At 44.1% G+C, this 24,963-nt stretch overlaps 1 protein-coding gene across 2 annotated transcripts; it reads right to left on the bottom strand.

Moving 5' to 3' along the window:
* Positions 1-23,609, bottom strand: FAH (fumarylacetoacetate hydrolase). Of its 2 annotated transcripts, none has more exons than XM_085892433.1 (13): positions 23,423-23,609; positions 16,162-16,272; positions 15,931-16,052; positions 15,770-15,819; positions 15,499-15,589; positions 12,242-12,339; positions 10,347-10,499; positions 10,023-10,153; positions 7,352-7,427; positions 6,860-6,906; positions 6,429-6,530; positions 373-490; positions 1-257 (listed from the first exon to the last, which is right to left on the bottom strand). In XM_085892433.1, the coding sequence occupies exons 1-13, from the start codon at positions 23,582-23,584 to the stop codon at positions 181-183; spliced, it is 1,338 nt and encodes a 445-aa protein (XP_085748559.1). In that variant the 5' UTR covers positions 23,585-23,609; the 3' UTR covers positions 1-180. The 2 variants fall into 2 exon arrangements, with proteins under 2 accessions (XP_085748559.1, XP_085748561.1); XM_085892435.1 differs by lacking the exon at positions 23,423-23,609 and adding an exon at positions 22,779-22,987.
* Positions 23,610-24,963: the final 1,354 nt, after the last annotated feature.

Below are 24,963 nucleotides of genomic sequence, written 5' to 3'. Positions count from 1 at the left end.
CAATGGGAAGCGTTACATTTATTAGTGGATCAATTTCATATAACAAGGGTGCTTCACATATTTGTTGGAAGCAATTATAGAATTAATGTCACTTCGGTGTTTTATAGTGCTGTCCCAAAAGCCTTCCGACGATTAGAGCGGATCTGATTTTGATCATTGTGACGACATAAAGGAACTCCATTAGCTTCCTCGTGCTGGCAGGACCTTTCCCTCGCATGCACCAAACCCCACACGATAGCCGTCACCTTGGCAGTGACCTGAAAAGATTGAGTCAAGGAAAGAATAACTATCATGATGCCACTCGATCTAATGGTCAAAATAGGGTTAGTGAGGTGAAGTGCATCACATTAGTGGTGAGCTGTGTCGGTTTACCAGCGATGATGACCTCATCCCCATCACGAAGGAAAGTTCGTGTGTGTCCAACCCCAAGAGTCAGTGGCTTTGACCCACGCCAGGAGAGTTCTAGCAAGGATCCATAGCTTTCAGGTTCCTGTTGAGATAAATTGGGGAAAGTGATGAGGAAGATATATTCGAAGTACAAGTACATTAGAGAAAGAAGATGCTGAGATTTTCATGTTGAATATAAATATCTTGTAGCCATTTGTTGACTCGATTGGTCGCAAAGACCATGATGGAAGCAGATGTGGTGGCAGCGCGACATTGCATGCCATTGTTTGACAGGGACATTAAATTGACGATCTGATCCACAATCAATCATTGGGAACTTAAAATAACCCTAGCTATATTTTGCTTAAGTATGTCAGTCCTGACTACAGAATAGGCCAAGTATCCATCTTGTTCATCCCTTGTGTCCCTTGTTCTCATTCTTCCCCAAGTCCCTGGTGGTGGTCATATGGCAGCTTAGCTGCCGAGGTAGCCATCATTTCTTGAAGCGTGACTGTATCGCTGATGCAGTGCCCCTCTACCAGTAGACACACTGGAACTGGTACTCATTTTGCCGGCCTCAGAAGGATGACAGGCTGAGACAACCCCCCTGGTGTATTAATTCAGCGGCCGACGGGGCTTGAACTCAGGACCCTAGGATCCCAAGCCACCACCCTAACCACTGAGCCAACACCAGGCTTACCCCCAAGTACCTCATTATCTCCGTCATTGTCTGTCTGTGAACAGGATATCTCAAAAAGTTGTGGACTGATTCGGACGAAATTTGGTGGACAGGTTGGATTGGTGACAAGGACGAACCGATTAGATTTTGGTGAAGATCTGGATCCGGATACTCGAAATTTTAAGTGATTCTTCACCATTGAGAGATAGGGCCAAAAATGATATATAGCACGATAACTCAAAAAGTTATGGACCGATTCGGATGAAACTAGGTGCACGAGTTGGGTAGGTGACCACCCAAATCGGTGACAAGCCGATTAGATTTTGGTTCAGGTCCAGAGTGAAATCCAGCGTATCAGTGGGATACAAAACGTAAACTGTTCAGCCTGGCGGAGGTATGCGCTCTGCCAAGTGCAGTTCTAGTTTCTCCAAGATTCCCTCTTTTTTCCCCTAAACAATTCTGTTGGTGTGTTCCCCCTGCCCCCCCCCCCCCACACACACACACACACACACACACACATCTTTTTAGTCTCCCCCAAAGGGGATGTGAGACTATTGCAATGCCCATGTGTGTGTTTCTGTGTATTTACCTGTAATGATATATTTTTGCTGTAAAAATGGTTTTCTCTGCAACCACTTGTCCAATCGATGCGAAACTTTAAACATCGGAGGGACTCCCCATGGAAAATATTTTATTGCTAACTTTGACGTCATAAGGTTACATGGTATGGAAAATATTGGATTAAAGGGGAAAATTTGGACATCATTTTCTCCAAAACCACTCAACAAATTTTTTTTGAAACTTATCATATAGAGTGATAATGATGACGTCATCGGTGAAGTGGTATTCCTGCCATGATTGGTTGAATTGAAATCCTAATTCCAAAAACCTGAAACTTCATGTATCTGATCCATGAGCCGATATGAGTGAATAATGAAATTTATGACGTCATTGGCCATGTGGTAGTATGGCAGCCATATTGGATGAAAGGAAAAAAAAAATTGACATAATTTTCTCCAAAACCACTCAATGAAAAAAATTTAAACTTGGCATGTCTCATCAACACTCCACGAGGTATATAGGGTGATAATGCTGACATCATCGGAGAAGTGGTATTCCGGCAATAATTGGTTGAATTGAAATTCTTATCCAAAAGAAATCTGAAACTTCTTATATCTGATAAATAACCCGATGTGAGTGAAGAATTAAATTTATGACATTCATAGCCCATGCCAAGAACCAATGTGACATAATAAGGTGCATCGATGATATGGTTATACGAGCTCTAATAGCAGTGGGTCATATAATAGTGGCGTGTTCGGTTAACGATGGTGTTTTTGTTAACAATGATCATGCGAGGTGAGACTCTGCGCTCTACGAGTGCTGTTCTCGTTCTACTATTCTTTTTGTTCTGTTTTGTCCTGATCCATTCTGTGTTCTAGATCTTCCACGAGCCTTAACACTGTAAAAAAAATATTTAAAAAAGTAAATAGATAAATGGTTTCACCAAAAATCTGGAAAATGTTGGGATTGACAAGGATCTGGAAAGACAATTATGTGACAAAACAAACTGACAGGAGACTGGTGAATGCTCTGGTATTTCCAGTTGCAAAGTAGGATGTGAGTCATGGACAATAAAAGGAAGGAAGGAAGAGGATTGACAGTTTTGAAATGTGGTGTTTGAGACGAATGTTAAAAATTCCATGGACTGCAAGAACAACAAAGACATCGGTGTTTGAACAAATTAGACGACTATGCACATGAGAAGGACTGTGATACACCATAAACTGCCATACAGTGGACACATCAAGCATGCAGAAGTGACATAACTTAATGGATCGAGATAACGAGATATATTGTTTCTCATCATATCCTCATGGAATTATTGGAGTGGTTGAGGTGAGTATTGCTTCCTTCTTTTTTTTTTTTTTTTTTTTTTTTTTTTACACCAAAGCTGAATAAGTCAAGGGTTCAAGTTTGTTGAAGTTGTCTTGGCAGCAAGCAATGAGGCTTAATAAGAAATGATGTTTTTGTTTCGTGACTCCAGTGTGCTTTTGACGCTACTGCAGTTGTTGCTGCTTGCTGTTTTATCGTTCTGGCTTGCTGGAATGATGAGAGCACAGATCACTCATCTGGATAACATTCAGTGCCTACAGAAAGTATTCACACCCCCCCCCCTTGACTTTTGACACATTTTGATGTGTTACAGCCTGAATTTAAAAATGGAATTAATTAAGATTTTTTTTTGTCACCGATCAACACAAAATACCCCAAAATGAGAAAGTGAAAACACGTTTTTAGAAATTTTTACAAATTTATTGAAAATTAAAAGCTGAGATATCTTGTGTCGATAAGTATTCACCCCTTTGCTACGACATTCCAAATTGAGCTCAGATACATCCAATTTCCTTTGATCATCCTTGAGATGTCTCCAACTTGATTGGAGTCCACCTGTAGCCAATTCAATTGATTGGACGTGATTTAGAAAGAAACACACCTTTCTATATAAGGTACCACAGTTGACGGTGCAGGTCAGAGCAGAAACTCCAACATGAAGTCCAAGGAACTGTCCGTAGAACTCCGAGACAGAATTGTGAGGAGGCACAGATCTGGGGAAGGGTATAAAACAATTTCGAGTGTTGCAAGTTCCCAAGAGCACAGTGAGCTCCATCATTAGAAAATGGAAAGGATATGGAACTACCCAGACTCTTCCTAAAATTGGCCATCTGACCAAACTAAGCAACTGGGCAAGAAGGACCTTGGTCAGGGAGGTGATCAAGAACCGAATGACCACTCTGACAGATCTACAGAGTTCCTTGGCTGAGATGGGAGAACCTGCCGCAAGGACAACAATCTCTGCAGCACTTCACAAATCTCGGCTTCATGGGAGAGTGGCCAGACAGAAGCCATCCCTGTGAAAAAGGCACAAGACAGCACGCCTGGAGTATGCAAAAAGTCACATGAAAGACCCTGAGAGCACGAGGCAAAATATTCTGTGGTTTGATGAGACAAAAATTGAACTCTTTGGCCTGAATGAAAAGCGCTACGTCTGGTGAAACTGAGCACAGCTCATCACCCATCTAATACCATCCCTACTGTGAAGCATGGTGGTGGCAGCATCATGCTATGGGAATGCTTTTCAGCGGCAGGGACTGCGAGACTTATAAAGATAGAGGGAACAATGAATTGAGCCAAGTGCAGGCCAATCCTTCAGGAGAACCTGCTTCAGAGTGCAAAAGACCTTGGACTGCGGTGAAGATTTACGTTCCAACTGGACAATGACCTCAAGCATACAGCCAAAGCAAAACTAGAATGACTTTACAACAACAATGTTGAAGTCCTTGAATGACCCAGCCAAAGCCCAGATTTGAATCCCATTGAGAATCTGTGGAAAGACTTGAAGATCGCTGTTCACCAACACTCCGGATCCAACTTGACGGAGCTTGAGAAAATCTGCAAGGAAGAATGGGAGAAAATCCAAAAATCCAGATGTGCAAAGCTCATACAGACATACCCAAGAAGACGTGAAGCTGAAATGACCACTAAATGCACTTCAACAACTTATTGACTGAAGGGGTTGAATACTTATTGACGCAAGACATTTAAGATTTTCATTTTTTATTATTATTTTTTTAATTTCAAAAGCATGTTTTCACTTTGTCATTATGGGGTATTTTGTGTAAATCGGTGACAAAAACAAAACAAAAAAATGTAAACTATTTTAAATTCAGGCTGGAACACAACAAAATGTGACAAAAGTCGAGGGGTGTGAATCCTTTCTGAGGGCACTGTGTGTTCACACAGATGCACAGCAGAGCGCAATTGCATACTTTTGAAGCACTCAGCACAGAGAACATAGCTGTGTCGACCTCTTACGTGGTTCTTCTCAACTATGAGCCAAAATCAGTCATTTGAACATGGAATTGAAGGGGGGGGGCGGTGGGGGATCTTCTCCGTGTCTGACAAAAAAAAAAAAACATCAGGGATCAATAAAGGTGCATGTCATCATTAATTATGACCGTGTTTGATTTTTACCAAGCCGGGCGATTCCACATGGTACATGCACAACGCAATTACACGGCTTTATGTCATCGGAGTGAGAGGTGTTGATTCACCCATCCTCTTCATCAGAAAGAACCCCGTGCTGGCTTCACATGCTCCCCACTGTGAAAAGTAACCGCAGCGTCAATGTTCCAAGTCGGGTGATGAAGGCATCACGGTTATGGACATCTATTTTGCTCATGAGAACAATTTTGGAGGGAAGGCATCCGTCAGAATCGAGAAGCGGATGAACCAGCGGCGTGGTGGCATCGATAACAAATCACTGATCCAACTTGCCGAGCATGCTTTTGATCCAACATGTTGAGTAAACAGCGATTAATTTATAGATCCAACAAACTCTGAAACTACTAATCAAATATGTGGACAAGGTCATGTGCTGAAGGCACCAAATTTTACGATAAACAGGAGGTTGGCGCCAACCACGATGAACCGATACGATTGGAGTTTATGGAAAGTGAATGACAAATATCCTGAGGAGGAGGGTAGGAGGGGGATCATCAGGACCTTTAGTACATTCCTAAAGCTGAAAACTGTTCGGAGAAACGCCAGAACAGGAAAGTCGGTGGTTGCACATAACTTAATCTCGTTCAACATCTTCAGCGAGAAGTTTTGTGAAATTTAACTGCCCTTTTCGACAACATATCCATCTTCAGTGTTTGCAACAGCTATTGTCAGACAGCAGGTGGGGCTGAGTATGAAAAAAATCTCGGATCGACGAATAAACATCGCACGTAATGATGGGTCAATGGGATAGCTCACAGGCAGCACATCTGCCTTCGAGCTGTCTAGCCTAGTTACGATTCTTGGCCTGACTAATATAACCGTCATGTTGGAGTTGCCCTAATTTTGCAAGCAGGGTGTTGCATCAGTGAGTATACCATCCTTTCAAAGGGACTTTAAGTCGGCTATCCTGTCTCCCACCATTTAGCTGTGAGCTAGAATCATACCTTTTAAAAGAGTTGGCCATTGTGACCAGTACCACGGTCAAACTCCTACACCCTGATTAAGCGCTGCTTTGCCAACATCCTGCGATGGATTGGTGACCTATCATGGGTAAAATTGTCAGTTGTGAAAATGTTCACAACCAGTCTTGAGTGCTCATAATGCCCCCAGAAGGGAAGGGAATGGAAGTAACAAAACTTTCTCCTCCATTCTTTCTACATATTATCATATCTGTCGATGTAATATTTCAGTTCAGCAAAATATAGTATGTGGGTACGAAGTAAGTGTTAGCCGAGTTAACAGGATGGTAAGCCTTGTATACATAGTGGTGTGTGTGTGTGGAGGTAAAGAGCCAGACCGGGCCACTGATAGTGCCAGAAGCCATCAAGTCTCCTGGTCGGACGTTGCACCCAGAAACAGTGTGGTGAGTGAGCTGCTGCTTCATGGTCCAGTACATGTGCTGGGCGAGAGAACGGAATGGTAACAATCAAGTGCTTACTTACGTAAACTCTGTGTGCCGTGTAAATAACAAAATATCCAATGACGTTTTATGCCCCCAAATCAGAATTTTTTTTTTTTTAAATATCACTCAAGGTTTTATATCTTCTAGAAAGGTTTTTTTTTAATTTAAATAAACATATAACACGATATTTAACTTAACGTTCAGGCCAAGATAGTGATGGCATACTGCAAGCATTTCATTTCCATCGACGTTCAAACCGATATTCGTTTGGTGATCTTGATGTTTGGTGTGTAAGCAGAAACCTGAATTGGATCGACAAAGCCTACCTTGAAGTTGGATCGACAAACCACAGTGGGGCTGTCCATTCCTTCACCTGGTGGAGTCATGCACGCCAAAGGAATGCTTTACCCACTCTCCATGTAACATTGAATTTAAAAAAAAAATTATCTAAATGCAAGCACAAGCTAATTTATTCTCTCAAAGAATATTCGATGGTTTTTTTTTTTTTTTGGGGGGGGGGGGGTTAAAAAAAACTTGTTGCACAAAAAACAAAACTTAAGGGATGAATCATTAAGTCTGTGGCCTGACATAAAAGTCCATAAATGACACGAACTGAACTATTTTTCTCCAAGTTTGAAGCACAAAACAAATTATTCATTAAACAGTCCTTGTACAACTTTAACATTGCAACTCAACGATTCCTTCCCATTTAGTTTTTTTTCTTTTCTTTATACTTCCATGTCGACGCTCGACCGTTGTACTGTGCTTGCAAACAAAAGAATGTAACGGGCAAACAGACAGACAGATCAATACGATACCTTTGATTGCGACAGAGAGCTGCATGTCAAAGGTGAAGGGGTCACTATGTCGCAGATATGGTAAAGGCTTCGGGTCCTGCAGAGATGGAAACATTAACAGTGATGCAAAAAAATTAGAGAATTTAAAAAAAAAAAAACCGGACTCCAAAGTAACAATTATCGGAATGCTATGTACGGCAAGTCGAAAGGAAACGACGAACAAAATGTGACATTTTATTCTAAAAAGAAACATGAGGTGTCTGCAAGGATTTAAAAGTTTTCTTCACAGCCAGCTTGTGAACTGTTACGTACAATCGATGGAGAAATGCAGTGAACAAGACCGCCGCCGCTGTCTGGTCATCCCTCCTTGAAGACCACTTTGGAACCTGGTCTTTCCCGACCTATCCTTTGCTGTTGCCAGGCTTGTGGCCATAATTATAAGTTAAGAGCACATGTTCTGCGTTATCTTGTCAGGTTTATCTTGTCTTGTCGAGATTAGTGATCGTCCATGTCGTCAATTTTAGTTGCCAGTGTACAGCAATTTTTTTCCCTCCGCCACCGAAGTTGAAGGAGGTTATGTTTTCACACCTTCCTGTCTGTCTGTCTGTGTACAGGATATCTCAAAAAGTTGTGGACAGATCCGGATGACATGTTGAGGGCGGGTTGGGTGTGTGACATGGACGAACTGATTAGATTTTGGTGAGATCCAGATCCGGATCCGACTACTAGAATTTTTTAAGTGATTCTTCACCATTGAGAGATTGGGCCAAAAATGATATATAGCATGATATTTGAAAAAAATATATGAGGCCTAATATGTTCTTGTGGATCAGGCATTGTGTGGTGGAGGTATGCACTCCACTGAGTGCCCTTCTAGTTGATCTTTGTTTTCATTCGCATCATCCTGTGATTATGAAATAGTTTATTAAACAAATAATGTGGGCACGTTTTCTCTTCCAGTCACTGGCTTTACTTATTAAAATAGTAGAAAGCTGTTTGAGAAAGCATGGGATATTACTTCCTGCGTGCGGCTTCAAATTCAGCCAATCACCATTTGCTTATCTGGGGCCACACCCCCACATGTACGAGTTGGGTGAGCGAAACTTTCTACACCCCATGAACGTAACAATATTAATACACTGCCAAAGCCACGCAGTGACTTTATGATCCAAATAATCCAAGTTGTAAAGAAATGGAAATGGGTAGGGATGGTGATGGTGAGGGATGTGGCAGTGGGGGGGGGGGAAGGGAGGAAGGGGTCATGTAAAGGGTGGGGGTGGGGGAAGTCATGTAACACCCCCCCCTCCCTTCACAAAAAAGATTTCTGCATATATATTTTGGTGTAAAATGCTCAGTATTTTTATCAATGTGAGGTGTAAAAACTTTGAGGTGTGGGGTGGGGGAAGAGGTGCGAACACACCAACAGCAGAGTTGAGGGACAAAATAGAGGGAGACTTGGAGAAATAAGGGACGTAGGGAAGAATGAGGGAAAGAGGAGGACACAGGAGGTGAACAAGATTAATACAGCCACAAACTCTCAATCACATAATGGAAGGAAAAAGTAGAAAGAGGAGAGGTACTGGGGGTATAAAAGATAATGGTTGTAAATGGGGGATGACTTGAGATGGGAGTGAACAGGCTCATGGTCGTTTTACATTTATCTCAGGTTCATGCTAGGAGTCTAAAACTTGATATGACACAAGAAAGAAGCAAAAACAGAAGTATAAGTAGATAAGAATAAGAAATAATACAAGCTAAAGACTGAAGAAGAAATGGGGCGGGAGAGCACGTTGGGGTGGGAGAGCACGTTGGGGTGGGAGAGCACGTTGGGGTGGGAGAGCACGTTGGGGTGGGAGAGCAGGTTGGGGTGGGAGAACAGGTTGGGGTGGGAGAGCAGGTTGGGGTGGGAGAGCAGGTTGGGGTGGGAGAGCACGTTGGGGTGGGAGAGCAGGTTGGGGTGGGAGAGCACGTTGGGGTGGGAGAGCACGTTGGGGTGGGAGAGCACGTTGGGGTGGGAGAGCACGTTGGGGTGGGAGAGCACGTTGGGGTGGGAGAGCACCTTGTGGTGGGAGAGCACGTTGGGGTGGGAGAGCACCTTGTGGTGGGAGAGCACGTTGGGGTGGGAGAGCACCTTGTGGTGGGAGAGCACGTTGGGGTGGGAGAGCACGTTGGGGTGGGAGAGCACGTTGGGGTGGGAGAGCACGTTGGGGTGGGAGAGCACGTTGGGGTGGGAGAGCACGTTGGGGTGGGAGAGCACGTTGGGGTGGGAGAGCAGGTTGGGGTGGGAGAGCAGGTTGGGGTGGGAGAGCACGTTGGGGTGGGAGAGCACGTTGGGGCGGGAGAGCACGTTGGGTGGGAGAGCACGTTGGGGTGGGAGAGCACGTTGGGGTGGGAGAGCACGTTGGGGTGGGAGAGCACGTTGGGGTGGGAGAGCACGTTGGGGTGGGAGAGCACGTTGGGGTGGGAGAGCACGTTGGGGTGGGAGAGCACGTTGGGGAGGGAGAGCACGTTGGGGTGGGAGAGCACGTTGGGGTGGGAGAGCACGTTGGGGTGGGAGAGCACGTTGGGGTGGGAGAGCACGTTGGGGTGGGAGAGCACGTTGGGTGGGAGAGCACGTTGGGGTGGGAGAGCACGTTGGGGTGGGAGAGCACGTTGGGGTGGGAGTTGCAGAGAGATCGAATGCGATAATCACCTGAGTTGGGTTGGGAAGCACAAACGGTTTCAATGCCTCCATTGGGACGACCCAAGGTGAGATTGTTGTGGCAAATGACTTGCTGAGGAAAGGGCCCAGGGGGACGTACTCCCAACGTTGAATATCTCGGGCTGGGTTGAAAGAATTCATCACCACCCATTCATGTGTAACCATCACAGGACTGATCTCAAATTATTTGCATGATCTCCTCCTCCTAGTCCACAGTGTTGTTGCACATTTTCGATCTCTCTCTAATAATCCAATTTTATTTCCTTCTTTCCTTCCAACAACCACTTTACCCCTCCCAACCCTTCCTTATCTCACCACTCCAATCATTCACCAGCACCATGCCAAATATGTGGTCTTGAGCATGGTCTATAGGTATGGGCTGACCAAGTTCACTGGCAGATCCAACCAGGAACCCCATCTCCAACTCAAAGTCCAACAAGCGACTCGGGCCAAACACAGGTGGAGCATCTGAAATCACATGCAGTCTATCAATACACGAGCACAGTTGCAGTTCCGATAGAAAGTCCACATCCCCTTTCAAAATTTTCACCTTTTGTTGCCTTGTATCCTGGAATTAAATTACATTAAATCACACTTTTTCCACCATTATTTGCACATTGTAACCAACAACTTCCAAGTGAAAATCAAATTCTACAAATTCCAGAAAATTAATTAAAAATATAAAACGAGAATATCTTGGTTGGATGAGTCCACCCCCCTGAGTAAATACTTGGTGGAAGCACCTTTGACAGCAATTACAGCTGTGGGTCTGTTGGGATAGGTCTCTCCCAACTTTGCACACCTGGATTGGGCAATGTTTGCCCATTCTTCTGCACCAAACTGTTCAAGTTCAGTCAAGTTGCGAGGGGAGTGTTGATGGACGGCGATCTTCAAGTCGTGCCACAGATTTTTGATTGGATTCAGGTCGGGGCTCTGACTGGGCCACTCAAGGATATTTATCTTTTTTTTCCTTTGCCACTCCAGTGTCGGTTTGGCTGTGTGCTTCAGGTCGTTGTCATGCTGAAAGGTGAACTTCCTTCCCAATTTCAGCTTTCTTGCAGGGGGCAACAGGTTTTCCTCGAAGATTTTTCTGTATTTTGCTCCATCCATTTTCCCTTCTGTCCTGACAAGTGCCCCAGTCCCTGTTGATGAGAAACATCCCCGTAACATGATGCTGCCACCACCATGCTTCACAGTAGGGATGGTGTTCTTTGGATGATGTGCTGTGTCGAATTTGTGCCAAACGTAACGTTTTGCATTTAGGCCAAAAAGTCCCATCTTGGTTTCGTCAGACTACAAAACTTTTTGCCACATGGCTTCAGAATCTCTGGAGTGGTTTTTGTGCATACCTCAAATGGGACTCAAGGTAGGCTGTTTTAAGTAATGGTTTCCTTCATGCCACCCTACCGTACAAGCCAGATTTGTGGAGTGCTTGGGATATTGTTGTCACATGCATAGTGACCAGTTTTTGCCATAAAGGCACGTAGCTCTTTCAAAGTTGCCATTGGCCTCTTGCTCGCCTTTCTGATCAGTCTCCTCTTTACTTGGTCATCCAGTTTGGAGGGACGGCTTGATCTCGGCAGGGTCCTGGTGGTACCATACAACTTCCACTTCTTAATGATTGTCTTGACTGTGCTTCAACGGATATTCAAGGCCTTTGAAATATTTTTATACCCATCCCCTGATCTGTGCCTTTCTACAACTTTATCCCAGAGGTCTTTTGAAAGCTCATTGGTTCTTATGGTTGAGCTTTTGCTGTGAAATTCACTACCCAGCAGAGGAAACCTTTCCTACAGGAACAGCTGATTTTATTCTGAAATAATCAGAATTACTACAATTTAACACAGGTGGAGGTCAATTAACTTGGTGTGTGATCGGTTACACCTGAGCTAATTTACAATTGCTATTATAAGGGTGCTGGACACTTATCCAAACAAGATAGTCTCGTTTTGTATTTTTTTTAAAAAAAATTCTGAAATTTGTGGAATTTGCTTTTAACTTGGAAGTTGTGGGTTACGATGTGTAAATAAAGGTGGAAAAAAGTCTGATTTCATGGAATTTAATTCCACGTGAGAAGGCAACAAAAGGTGAAAAAAATTGAAAACGAGGTGTAGGTACAGCATTTGTGGTATCTGGCACATCATCAATGGTCGTGTAATTGCCGTAATGATCAATGTTCATGCCATTTTGCATGTTGTGGTTCATGTTACCATCACTGGGTCTTGTCTGTCCGCAAGGCCGACGTACGGTTGAACCGGACACGACGATGGATGAAGCACGCCCATGATACCCCACTGGGAGATGGAGCCTTACGGGAGGAGGATTTGCACAGTCAGAAGATGGAGGAAGAAGCAGCAAGATCATCATCCTCTATTTGACTATGGCTAATCAAGTCTGATACTTAAGAAATACAATAATAAATTTAAAAAACACTGCTGAAGAAATAAAAAAATAACTTACGCTGGCTTTTATTGTATGGTAAAGCTTTAAATATCACGGGGGTTATGTTCCTGGGAAATTCCGCGATATTTAAAACCGCGAGAGTTAAAACCAATTTCCCAAAAGCAATAAGGGGGTTCGGATTCCGTGCTTCGAGGAAATATTGAGGAAGGTCGGCGGCATCCAAAAATAAACACATTGCTATTTAAATAAACAAATCACCTTTGCAATGAAGTCTCCTGCTGTGTTAAGCAGATTAAACGTTCAAAAGCAGATTATACGTTTGATCTGATTAAACGCGTCCCCTCCCTTCTGTAATTTGTCTAAAGCCCCCACACGTCTCTGTCTGTCTGTCTCTCTCTCGTCTTCACAGAGCATCGGTGCCACCAACGCAGCTTCCTGAGCAAGGGCTGGTTATACTGGGTGGTTTGCCTTTGCATTCACAGCAGTAGTCAGGGCAGGAATTTGGAATGCCAACGATGCCGGTGCATCCCAGGCAGGGTATTGCATAACAAAGTGCGCCGTTTGTTGAACAGATCTTAAGCTGGGGACCAGTCTGCTGGCATTAGTTGGTGAACATTCAATATCCCATGGTGTCCTTCGATGAAGAGTCGGCGAATTATCACCGACAACCAGAACAAATCACAAATTGCTTCCCGAACCAACTAGGGGCACTGTATCAACAGCATAGTTGCACTCCAGCAAACACGTGCTGCACTCAAAAAAATGAACAGCAGCCAGAGATGGACCCGCGAAAACAAAAGGTGACTGCACGTGACTGCTTCTACAGAAATCATACAGAACTAGAAGGGCACTCGGGAGAGCGCATACCTCCGCCACGTAATGCCTGATCCACGAGAACATATCCGGCCAAATACATTTTTGAAATATTGTGCTATTTATCATTTTTGACCCGATCTCTCAATGGTGAAGAACCACTTTAACTTCAATAATTATCTTATCCAGATCCGGAATCAGATCTTCACCAAAATCGAAGCAAACCGTCATGGTCAAACACTCAAACTGTCCACCAAGTTTCATCTGAATCCGTCCACAACTTTTTGCGATATCGTGCTATATATCGTTTTTGCCCTGTCTTTCAATGGTGAAGAATCACTGAAAAAATTATCAGATCCGGATTCGGATCTTCACCAAAATTGAAACAATTCTTCTTCGTCACATACCCAACGTGTCCACCAAGTTTTGTCTGAATCCGTTGACAACTTTTTGAGATATCGTGCACACAGACAAACAAACAAATGAAAAATCACTCATCGAGTGACAACTTGGCAAAACAGCACAAAGTAGAATGGCACTCAGTGGAGTGCATACCTCTGCCAGGTGGAACAGTTCACATTTTGTATCCCACTGATGGGTTGGATCCAAACCAAAATCCAATTCACTTGTTTTTGTCACCTCTCCAACTCATCCACCTTGTTTTGTCATAACTTGTCCACAACTTTTTGAGATATTGTGACGTATTTAGTTTTTGGCCCAATCTACCAATTTTATAAATGAGGCCTCTGGTGACCTTTTGACTTTAAAATTAATTGGTCATTGAATTCAGTGACTTGACCTGAAAATGCTCTTCAAATTTCAACTCAATCAGATGAGAATTGAGGATTTTAGAAATTTGACCTATGTTGACCTTTTGTTCTACGTTGACCTTTTGGCCTATGTTTACCTCAAAATTAATAGGTGTTCGAATTTGGTGACCTCATCTGCAACTCATCCTCAATTTTCAACTCGATCAGATGAAAATTGAGAATTTTAGAAAATTTGGCTCAAATTGGCCGAAAGGCCTATGTAGACATTTTTTGGTTGACCAAATTTTACGAAACTTCAATGCGGGACCGTCGCAGGGTCGGTGACATTATTCTCTGAAAATTTCAGAACGATCTGTTGAGCAGTTTGGGCTGGAGGCGAGCGGACAGACAAACAAACAAACAAACAAACAAACAAACAAACACACAAAAACACACACAAACTTGAGGGGGAGCACTCGGTTGAGTGCAAAACCTCCACCGCCAATACTGCTGGGTCACTTAAGTGAACCTGATATCCTATTCATTGGAGGTCAAAACGGATCAGACTCTACTGAACGACGATTGAATAAACTAAACTAGATCGACGCGCATACAGAAATGCCCCCCCCAAAAAAAAAAAAAAAAAAAATCGAAATTTTTTCGAAAAAAAAGTTGCAAAATTTCTAAAAAAAAATTTCTCGAACAAATTGTTTTTTGGGGGGGGGGGGTTGGAAAACACTTAAAACATGTAGAAATACAAAAAAATTCAAATATTTTTCAAATAAAATCGAAATTTTTTTGAAAAAAAGTTGCAAATTTTTTTTTTCTCTAACAAATTTTTTTTTGGGGTTGGAAATCACTTAAAACATGTAGAAATGCAAAAACAAAAATTCAAATGTTTTTCAAAATGGCCGCCACAGCGGCCATATTAGACTTTGGACCAAGTCCAAAATCTAATGGCATGATCCTTGGACCATACCGGACGGAACGGACGGAACTCCTGGACGTCGAAATCCGTCCAGGAGTTTTTCCGTAATACTGTTCACAAACAAACAAACAAACAAACAGACAGGGGTGAAAACAGTAACCTCCGTCCATCTTCAATGGCGGAGGTTAACAAACGGAGGCGATCAACATACTTGTCAAAAAAAAACTTTTTTTTGCCAAGTAACAAATGGCCAAACAAACAGACAGCGAGGGGTGAAAACATAACCTCCTTCAGCTTTGGTGGCGGAGGTAAATCTAATGGTTATGAAATACTGCCATTGCTTGTGTACATCAAGGGGAGAGAGAATGTTGAAAAAAAAAAACCCACAAAAAACATGGGGTCCTGATACATTTACAATTTCTGTCAAAAGGGTCAAAAGTACTGCCATATTTACATACGTATTGTGCAGATATATCTGAAGGAGAGAAGAACGATGGGAATGTAATAGAAATCACATGACATCACAGTGAGGTTGACAAAAATACATGGAACAGAATAAACAGGTGAGATTTACCAGTTGGGCATCAGTGCAATTTCCTTTCCTCTGAACATCGTACCCACATTGGTGGCATGATCACGTGAAGAGTAGAAGTCTGTGTAGTCTCCTACAGAGTGTGGGATTGAGATCCAAGAAGTGATGGGGGTGCGAGCGGGGAAATATCAATGAAAAGCGATTGAGACGTGGAAGATACGTGGAAATTGAGGCTTCATTATCGGTCGAGTCAAAACAGTGCTGAGCTGCATTCTCTATTTGGCTGTTTGGGCCTTCATATCCCGCTACTTACCTATGTCTGCTGGGAGATGCATTGTGACGACATCTCGAGAAACAAGCGCCCTTTGAAAACAGGAAATTGATAATGGGAGTGAGAACAATTTGAAGAGTTACAGTCAAGTGCGAGCAACAAAATCCAGAGTTGCATGCATACTGAGTACTGAATACAAGTACCGTTTCCTCAGTGACGCATTATCCCGCAGCTGACCCTCACTAGCTGACAGCAAGCGCTGAAAGCTTCCTCGAGTTTCAGACCAGGCGGCAGGATCCAAGCTTAAAAATGCATTCAAGGATGACTGCAGGGTCAGATCGTAGCAAGGGTGGGAATTACATTGATAAAAATGACATCAATGACCAAGGTATTATCAAAACGAAAAATCAAAATATCCCTTACACACCCTGTACCTGCTCAAACACACTAGTTCGAGAAGAAAGCTGAGGTCCTGTCAGCAGGTGCTTGATCTGTCCCACATCCAAAACAAAGTCTCCAATTGCTACTCCTGGTCGTGGCCGAGGCTGGAAAAGGAGATGGGAGTTTGCAATGGGAACTGCAAGGGTTACGGAATGGCACGACAAGAACATAAAATGCACTGTAAATGTACCAATGAAAGATGGCCGTCACGTCGTGTCCATCATCACGAAAAACAGGTCCAACACTGTTACCTACAAAACCCAAACTAAAACAAACACAAGGATTTGCCTTCTTTTGAGGAAGAATGAAGAACTAGTCATGCTGGTGAAGGCCATATGTTGATCGAGAATGGTGAATTGGGAGAACAACAGATGAAATCAACTAGATGTTTATTCAGGTATGCTAATCGCCGTGGGAAGTGAATAGAAGCTGACATTTCGGGAGTTAACCCTTCGTCAAAGCAAACGAGAGAGAAGAGATAGGGGAGAGGCTTGATAAAGGGTGAGAGTGAGTCAGTATGCCTGTTGTTGGCTTAATGGTTAGGGTGGTGGATTTGGGATCCAAGAGGATCCTGAGTTCATATCCCGCTCGGCTGTTGAATTAATACCAGGTGGGGTTGACAGCCTGTCATCCTCCCAAGGTCGGCAAAGTGAGTACCAGCTTGCTGGGACGATTCAGCCATTTGAGTAACCTGCGTCAGAGTGGCGATCTGTCCAGCATTGTGCCCAATAACCCAGGAAAATGCTTAGGAGGCACCAATGCTCTGCACACAGAGTATGGTCCCAATAGATTTGGATTTGGTGTGAGTCAGTGGGGGGAGGTTGGCTCAAATTGGGATCAGGAGTCAGGGAGTACTTGGGGGTGAGAATGACTGATTTTGACAGAAAGGATCAGGGTTCAGGGGCTACAAATCAAGGGGACTGAGACCAGGAAAAAAGTGAAAATAATAAGGAAACAAACAAGAATTGACAGAAGCTCAGATAAACTAGAACGGCACTCGGTAGAGCACATACCTCCAACAAGCTGAACAGTTTACGTTTTGTATCCCACTGATTGGTCCAGATGCAGATCCAGCCATTCGTCCTCGTCACACACCAAACTCATCGACCAAGTTTTGTCCGAATCCTTCCACCACTTTTTGAAATATTGTGCTATATATCGTTTTGGTCCGATCTCCCAATGCTGATGAATCACTTTTAAAATTCTATTAGCTGGAACTGAATCTTCACCAAAATGTAATCATTTTGTTTGTGTCACACTCAACCCGTCCACCAAGTTTTGTCCGAATCTGTCTGCAACTTTTTGAGATATCCTGCTCACAGACAAACAAATGAACAAACAAACAAACAGGGATGAAAACATAAACTCCATCTGCCTTCGGTGTGGAGGTAACAAAATGAAGAAACTGAAAAATGATGCAAATACAAATAATCGAAAAAGGAGTAAAAAAACAAAAACGTTAAAAAGTAAAAAATATTGCAACAAAATAGGAAATAAGATAGAATATTTTAAAAAATAAAATGAAAACACCGATATAAAGGAGAAAAGGAGAAGTGGCAAAGAGGAGAGAAACGAGGAAAAGGAAAGCAAGCGAGAAGAGTGGCAAAGTGAAAAGGGAGGAGAGGTAAGATAGGTGAAACAAAATAAAGTAAAACTAGAGAGTTCGTATGACACCTTTCCCCGCATCGTCTTGAAAAAAAAAAAGGACACGGATGTAATGGGGTCTGCGAACAGCCAACTTGATTGGTCGAGATGATGTTAAATGCCGCAATATTTTGTCCAAGTAATGCTAAACGGAAGGGGTTTGAAAGTGATAAAAAGGCGATTTGTGTTCTACAGTGTTCAAGTGAAATAAAAAACTAACATCCGTTGAAGACAAAGTCTTCGATATCCCCCGCCATAGTAAATGAGGATTAACAAACTTATATTCCCTAAGCGTGTGCAATATGTATGTGAAGTTTCCCCTTCATCTGACCAGCCGTTCTGGAGAAGAAGCTTTTTAAAATTTATTAATTTTCAATCCAAGATGGCTGATGAACCATATGACCTAAATCATAAATTTTACATTCTGCCTCCAATCCTCCAGTGGAATACGTGTGTGAAGTTTCGTGTTAATCGGATGAGGTGTGTTTTCTATCCAAGATGGCCACCAAACCATGTGACTTGTGACATCATAATTTTTACTATGTATGCAGAAATAATGGAAGATGATAGTTGCAAATTTTCGCTTCATTCGGTTATGTGATTCCAGAGAAAACATTATTTAATATTTTTCTTGAATCCAACATGGCTGCCAAACCATGTGACCTATCAATTAGAAAATATCAAAAGGCACCAGTTCACCACTTGCTTGATATGTGTACCAAATTTCGTAAATATATCTTGAGGGGATTTGTAGTTAAGCTCCGGAAACGAAATGTGACGGACAGACGGACGGAACCCATTTCTATATCCCTCGCTAACTTCGTTGGTTGGCAGGGGATAATAAAGATTTTAAAGGCTGTATTAAAAAAAAAAAACATTCGGAAGATTACTGCCGTTGATGCAGCAGTATTTAGTTTCGTCCTTCACACAACCTTATTTAGTTTAGTTATTTGTGTTTGTTGTTTGTATCCTTTATGATGTCACTAAAAACAGTAAGTTTCTTTTTCAAATGATTTTCAATTTTGTTGGACTGCCAGACAGGTAAACAGACACAACAAAGCCGGTAGGCGACGAGGGATCCGCTAGGATCGAAGCGCTGGATACAATGCTTTTCATTCTGACCGATCCACCGACGAAGATTCATTGCCAAGACGTATTGGTTCACAAACAATTGTTCCTCTGCCTGGCAAGATTTTTCCTATTGCGTATTTTGCCAACTGGCACTCCTCACAGGACTACCGTTTGAAAAATAAAACCCAAATCAAAAATCGGCTCGAGTAAAATTTTCTAAATATCTCGAAGTGTTTAATTCCGAAGTCTCGTTTCTCCACATTCAAAACTGTAGGACAAGTATTGAAAATAGTGAACGTAGGTCGAGAAAAAGTATTTTTTCGAATTTTGCGTATTTCAGCCCTGACAACCTTGGCGATCGAATCTGGAAAAATGCTGCGGTTCAATTTTGTAGCAGTTATTAAACTCTACCCATACACCGAATTTGAACGTTCCGCCGTCGACGGTTTCCGAGGTCAAGGTCACTTAACATATTCTCTGGTTCACCACCTTTCCACATTCGGAAGCTATGAGAGATAGAGGAATGTTATGCTGTTGTGATAACTAAATGGGGATGCAAGGAATAGGCAGGAGTTGGTCCGGTCGCTCTACCTATCATAGAAGCCGCGCTACGTCAGTTACTGTTTGGGGTCTTAAAACGCGGTTTTTCGGCCGCTGCATAGCAACGGGTGGTTGCTTAGCAACGAAACTCAAATGCGCACACTCCCAGCCTATATGGCACCTGTTCGCCAAGTTTCATCGAAATCGGTTTGCTGGTTTGTGCTGTGGAGCCTCGCGTTGCAGACACACACACACACACACACACACACACACACACACACACACACACACACACACACACACACACACACACACACACACACACACACACACACACACACACACACACACACAAAACCGGACAATAACGGATATCTAGCGAATCCCAAAAAATTATCTCAGCCATATCTGCGCAAGTCAGCTCTACTAAGGTTGAAAAGTGCTGGAACAAGAACAGACTCTTCGTGGGCACCATTCTTATGGGTCTTGGTCTAGCTGGGAAGTCCATTTATCAGTACCCCCAAAACAGAGATGGAGATGATCTCATTGATGACTTGGACCATACATTTGTGTTGAGGAGCATTGTGGAGCTCGAGAAGCAGGCCACGGTGCTATACCATGTCATAGGCAGATGAGACATCAATCATGAGTGCACTATGTACAGTACAATACATTGCTTGTTGCCTTCAAAAACATCCTCAATGTGTTCTGTGACAGCCAGCACCTGATCTGCGCACCTGTTTCCTGAAACCTGCTTGTTCTTTCGGGAGAACTTGCTCAAGCAGTGGCTCAATCCTGTTAATGATGACCCTTTCAAACAATTTGAAGGGAATTGACAGGAGGGAGATCAGGCGAAAGCTCTTTGTGTTGTTTTTTCGGCTTGTTGGGCTTGGGATAGCTACAACATCAGCTCTCTTCCAGACAAGTAGGCCTCGAGCTATAACTAGGCATTGTAACATGAGGGTCCTCAAGAAGAGGACCTCAAGGCATTGTAACATGAGGGTCCTCGAGAAGAAGAGAGCCTGCATGGATGAGCTGATCAGCATGAATGTTGTCTGGGCCTGGGGCCTTACCACACTGAAGTTTAATCAATTACAATGTAAAGTTCAGATGGTGAAACTACGTTGGTGAGGTCAAGATCAACAGAAGGTGATCGTGCCTAATCTCCTGAAGTTTGCATTGGACAATGCGGGAGAAAGCTTGATGCAGCTGCGGATATTTTCCGTTGTTATCGAGTTGACGGCCCACAAGGCCCTCCACACAAGTAATAGTGTTACGAATTTGGAAACCATGAGCACTCAACTTTCAGGTCCCAAAGATCAGTTATATCAGTAAGTATGTGTTTGTAGTCAGGGTCCCGTCCCTTTCTTTAAGGGGTGATTAAATGTTCGTGCGCTGCGGAGTTATTTTGATAGTCAGGGTTTTCTTTTACATCTTAGCTTTCACAACAACACCTTCACCCCATCCTGACGCCATAACGCCCGTGGTGGGCGGAGTTCAATGAAGGACTTGGCATCTCTCTCGACCAATCAGAGAGATGAGAGCGAGTTTGTCATCGTTCAGCCAATGAGAGCCAACGCAGGATAATATTACTCCTCTTCCTGTTTGAGGGGCGGTCCACCGTGACGCCCGCCACGCCCCCCTCTCCCCCCGGTCCAATCAGCGGACTTGGCACCCCTTTTGGCCAATCACAGAGGCAATGAGCATATCGCACGCCAAAACCGTCCAGTAAAGGGGGGCAGGTTACGAGAGGGAGTCCCTTCCCCCCTGCACGGGGAGTGAATAATTGTTCGGGCGATCCGACTGGAAGCAGTTGCAGTTGGTTTTTGCCGGCCGGATTATGCCGGCCGGCGATCTGGGATCACCTCGCCTGCTGGCGCTCGCTGCCTTGTCCGCCCTCGCGCTGGTTGGCGTCCGTCCTTCATCCTCTGTCCCTGGTACTTGGAGTGGCATCGTTGCTGCGGGTTCGAGTCCCGTTGATCCAGAATGTCGAAGACCACACGAGGTGGACAAGTCCAAGATAACTCGTCTCCAGCTCACCCTTTCCTCGAGCTGGAAGCCTTCAATAAAGACCCGACGGGGTCCATTTCTGGGTATCTGTGTATGCATGTGTGTGTCCGTGGGCCCCATCTATAAGTACAATTGTTAAGTGCTTTTTGCTGTACATTATTTGCCTTGCTTATTCAGATAACTCTTCCCTTACGCGCTCCCCTCGTCCCCCGACTATTGTTAATAAATTCCCCTCTTGTAGAATGTCCCAGCTTGTCCTTGTCCTTTCTATCATTGGTTTGCCACGCTGTGAACGGGAATTAGGAGGCCTCATTGCTGCAGTAAACGTGCAATCGGCCCGGCAGGATTCTGGTACCCTCCGCTCGGGGTACAACTCGGATCCGGCTCGGTAATGGCCCGGATCGCGCAGATCCTGCCAAGGGTGAATTTCCCCAGTAGTTTGGACGACGTGGGTATTTAGGTATATTGAAATTGGCAATTGACCCTATCCCACGTGGTCGACCTATTGGCGATTTTCGGTCCGACAAGGGACCCGTGACCTTTCGGGTTTATCTGAAAGGTACGACCTAAATTCTGGGTGTTCGGTGGAGCCGACTCTACTGCTCCATCTAGCGGTCGTGCTCGCCACCGATACCCGGCACCACGACAGTACCCACATGGAAGGAAGCTTGCAGTACGAGCAGGTGCTCGGACGGCGAGCTGAGAAAGTTCTCCAAATCTTTTGTTGTGCAGAGGCACAGTCCTTTACTCTCAAATTATTTTACATTTCAGAAGCATGATGAGCCATTCCAAGAAACAATCCTTATCCTGGACATACAAGCACATTTCATTTGGTGCCAAACATATTCGTTTCGTGAGATTTCTACACATGCACACACGGCATCTTAGGGGGCGGATGACGTCATTTTGAAAGTGCAGTCTTCCCACGAATATTTACTTCAACCTTGGATTCTCGGAAGGGATGAGGTGATTTACTTGGGACATTGTGCAAAAGGGTATGTAACTTACCGAGTGAAGTACCGAAGCTAAATCACACGACGATATAATTATAAACATGTATATACGTCGTACCGGTTCCTAGATTATAGTTTTATATTCGTTTGTGTTGTGACAAAAATGTAGTTTTGTTGAATGTATCGTTATATCGATGGTATTGTAGCGAGTTATGACTCGAGTTGTATTCACTCGTGATGTTGTACGTACTGGTTCCCTCCCCCCCCCCCCCATGTTCGATTGATCCTGAATTAAAATTTGGGATATTTGTGATTTTGTTCAGAAAGGCGTGCATGTCATTCGAAGGCAAATTAATAAATTAACTCCATGTAAAACGTCCTTGAACTCTCACCATTTTGCGCAATCGATGTCCGTCTCCCTTCCCGTCCCCATCCACGCCATCACGTCGTTACGGCTGGAATCCGATACATTGTCACATTGATCGTCGGTTTGTTCTTCTATTCATCGCAATTGTATTCGGTCGGTTGTGCGAATGGAGGCCAACACCGGCAGGTTGAGGGAAAACTTTTCAGCATCGCCTCACACAGAGAGTACAAAAAAAATGGACTTCCCTCCAGCTTCCTGGAAATCAACACATTGCCGCCGAGTACGGATGTCACCAAAATGTAGAGCAATGAAAGATTAAAACCACCGCCTCATTTTGGGCCGACGGTCGAAAAATTCTTCACAACGGGATCATGAACTCTGCTTACTAAAAGCGATAATAGACATGATGCAGAAAAAAGGAACCAAACCATGCATGGGGGTAAACATCGATTGTGGAAACCGCTGTGAATTAGAACCCAATAAAAATGTTAGCCCCCCCCAAAAACCCCCCACCTCCTAAACAGCACTACCCACACCCCACAGTCAAAACCAGTACTAACCCTAACCCAACTCATCCCCCCCCACCACTCCGCCCACAAACTTGCACGACTACCCTCCACTTCTCTCTGAATCACCCAAACAAATCCCTTACTGCAACCTCATCCTCACATTTTCTGTTGTAGAGAAGATTCCAAAGGGAAGGTTCTGCAGAGGAAAGTCGCTGTTCGGGTCCACACGAATAAAGCTCATGTTGATGGTTATCCTTTCCACAAAATCGTTCCAAATGTGTCCTTCCAATGGTGCCCGAAACGCCTCAACCTCACAGCCCATATCAAGGGGGGGGGGCAGCGGAACATGGTGCCACGTGTTCGGTACAGGGGGAGTGGTCTGCGATTGAACCTTGATTGGCCAGCCTATGCAAACAAGGTGAAAGAATCGTCGGTGACTGACCAGTTGGTGATCATGCAAAACCAACCAACAAAACGGAAAAAAAAGGGCAACGAAGATTTAAGCAGTTTTCAGAAGCAGTTTTATTTCTTTAAAGTTTGTACAATATACTGCCTAAAATAACCCTGACTGGCTAGCATAAATACAGCTCTCTCGATACAAATCTATGGACAACGAAAAGGGAAAGCAGAAAGGAGAAAACAGGGGAACAAAATTAAACGAAAAAGTGCTGATGGGACATGATCTGTGTTGGCAAAACTCAAAAATTTGAGATGTTACAGCAGGCTCACTGGGCCAATGGACATGGTCCCATGCAGACAACCTAATTTGTCCCTGGAGTTGTCTTAGGCACTACTGGGTGAATCAGAAAGGTAATGTTTCAACCCGAAGCAGACGGGCAATGCTGCCGTGTTGATAATTGTACGTTTGCCTCCAATGTCCTGTCCGCTTGCTGCGCCGACTTGTTGGGGACGATGCAAGGTATCATGAAAAAGGAAAAGAAAACTGGGCAAGTGATGGAAACCTCGCACGGATGTTGCGTTCCATCTGCCGTGGATCATGCAAACTCGCAGCCGGCTGATTGGCTGACCGCATAAATATCTACCTCAATTTAAATTTATTTATACCTTAGAGTGGCAGACAAAAAAAAATAACACGAGCAAAAATATTTCATTCTTTGAAGAGGCAGCAGGGTGAACTTTACTGTTGATACGATAAAAGAATATTGAGATGAGGGAACGTGGTGGGAATACTGGTTGTGGTAGATTATATGTTGACGGGAGGAGATGGAAGATAAAAATAGGAAAGCCAGGCATGTACTTAATACCATAAGAATACGGACATTACAAGGAAAAGGGAAGGGTATGAGCGAAACACAAAAAAGGAATATGGCATTAAAAAGAAAAAGAGAGAGAGGGGCGAGAGAGAGAGGCGAGAGGGGCGAGAGAGAGAGAGAGAGAGAGAGAGAGAGAGAGGGGCGAGAGAGAGGGCGAGAGAGAGGGGCGAGAGAGAGGGGCGAGAGAGAGGGGCGAGAGAGAGGGGCGAGAGAGAGGGGCGAGAGAGAGGGGCGAGAGAGAGGGGCGAGAGAGAGGGGCGAGAGAGAGGGGCGAGAGAGAGAGGCGAGAGAGAGAGGCGAGAGAGAGGGGCGAGAGAGAGAGGGGCGAGAGAGAGAGGGGCGAGAGAGAGAGGCGAGAGAGAGAGGGGCGAGAGAGAGAGGGGCGAGAGAGAGGGGCGAGAGAGAGAGAGAGGGCGAGAGAGAGGGG

Source organism: Eptatretus burgeri, chromosome 8 (assembly GCF_056783735.1).
Source record: "Eptatretus burgeri isolate ZD-2024b chromosome 8, Ebu_testis_v1, whole genome shotgun sequence".
Taxonomy (NCBI): domain Eukaryota; kingdom Metazoa; phylum Chordata; class Myxini; order Myxiniformes; family Myxinidae; genus Eptatretus; species Eptatretus burgeri.
Note: the sequence above shows the minus strand (reverse complement) of the source record. Positions and strands in the feature narration are given on the sequence as shown.

Coding starts and splice junctions, on each gene's coding strand:
- FAH (XM_085892433.1), bottom strand. CDS start 23,584: ATGGGCTGTGAGGTTGAGGCGTTTCGGGCACCATTGGAAGGACACATT. Junction 10,154..10,346: donor GCTGGTGAATGATTGGAGTG/GTGAGATAAGGA, acceptor CTTTCAACCCAG/CCCGAGATATTCAACGTTGG. Junction 258..372: donor GGATGAGGTCATCATCGCTG/GTAAACCGACAC, acceptor CAATCTTTTCAG/GTCACTGCCAAGGTGACGGC.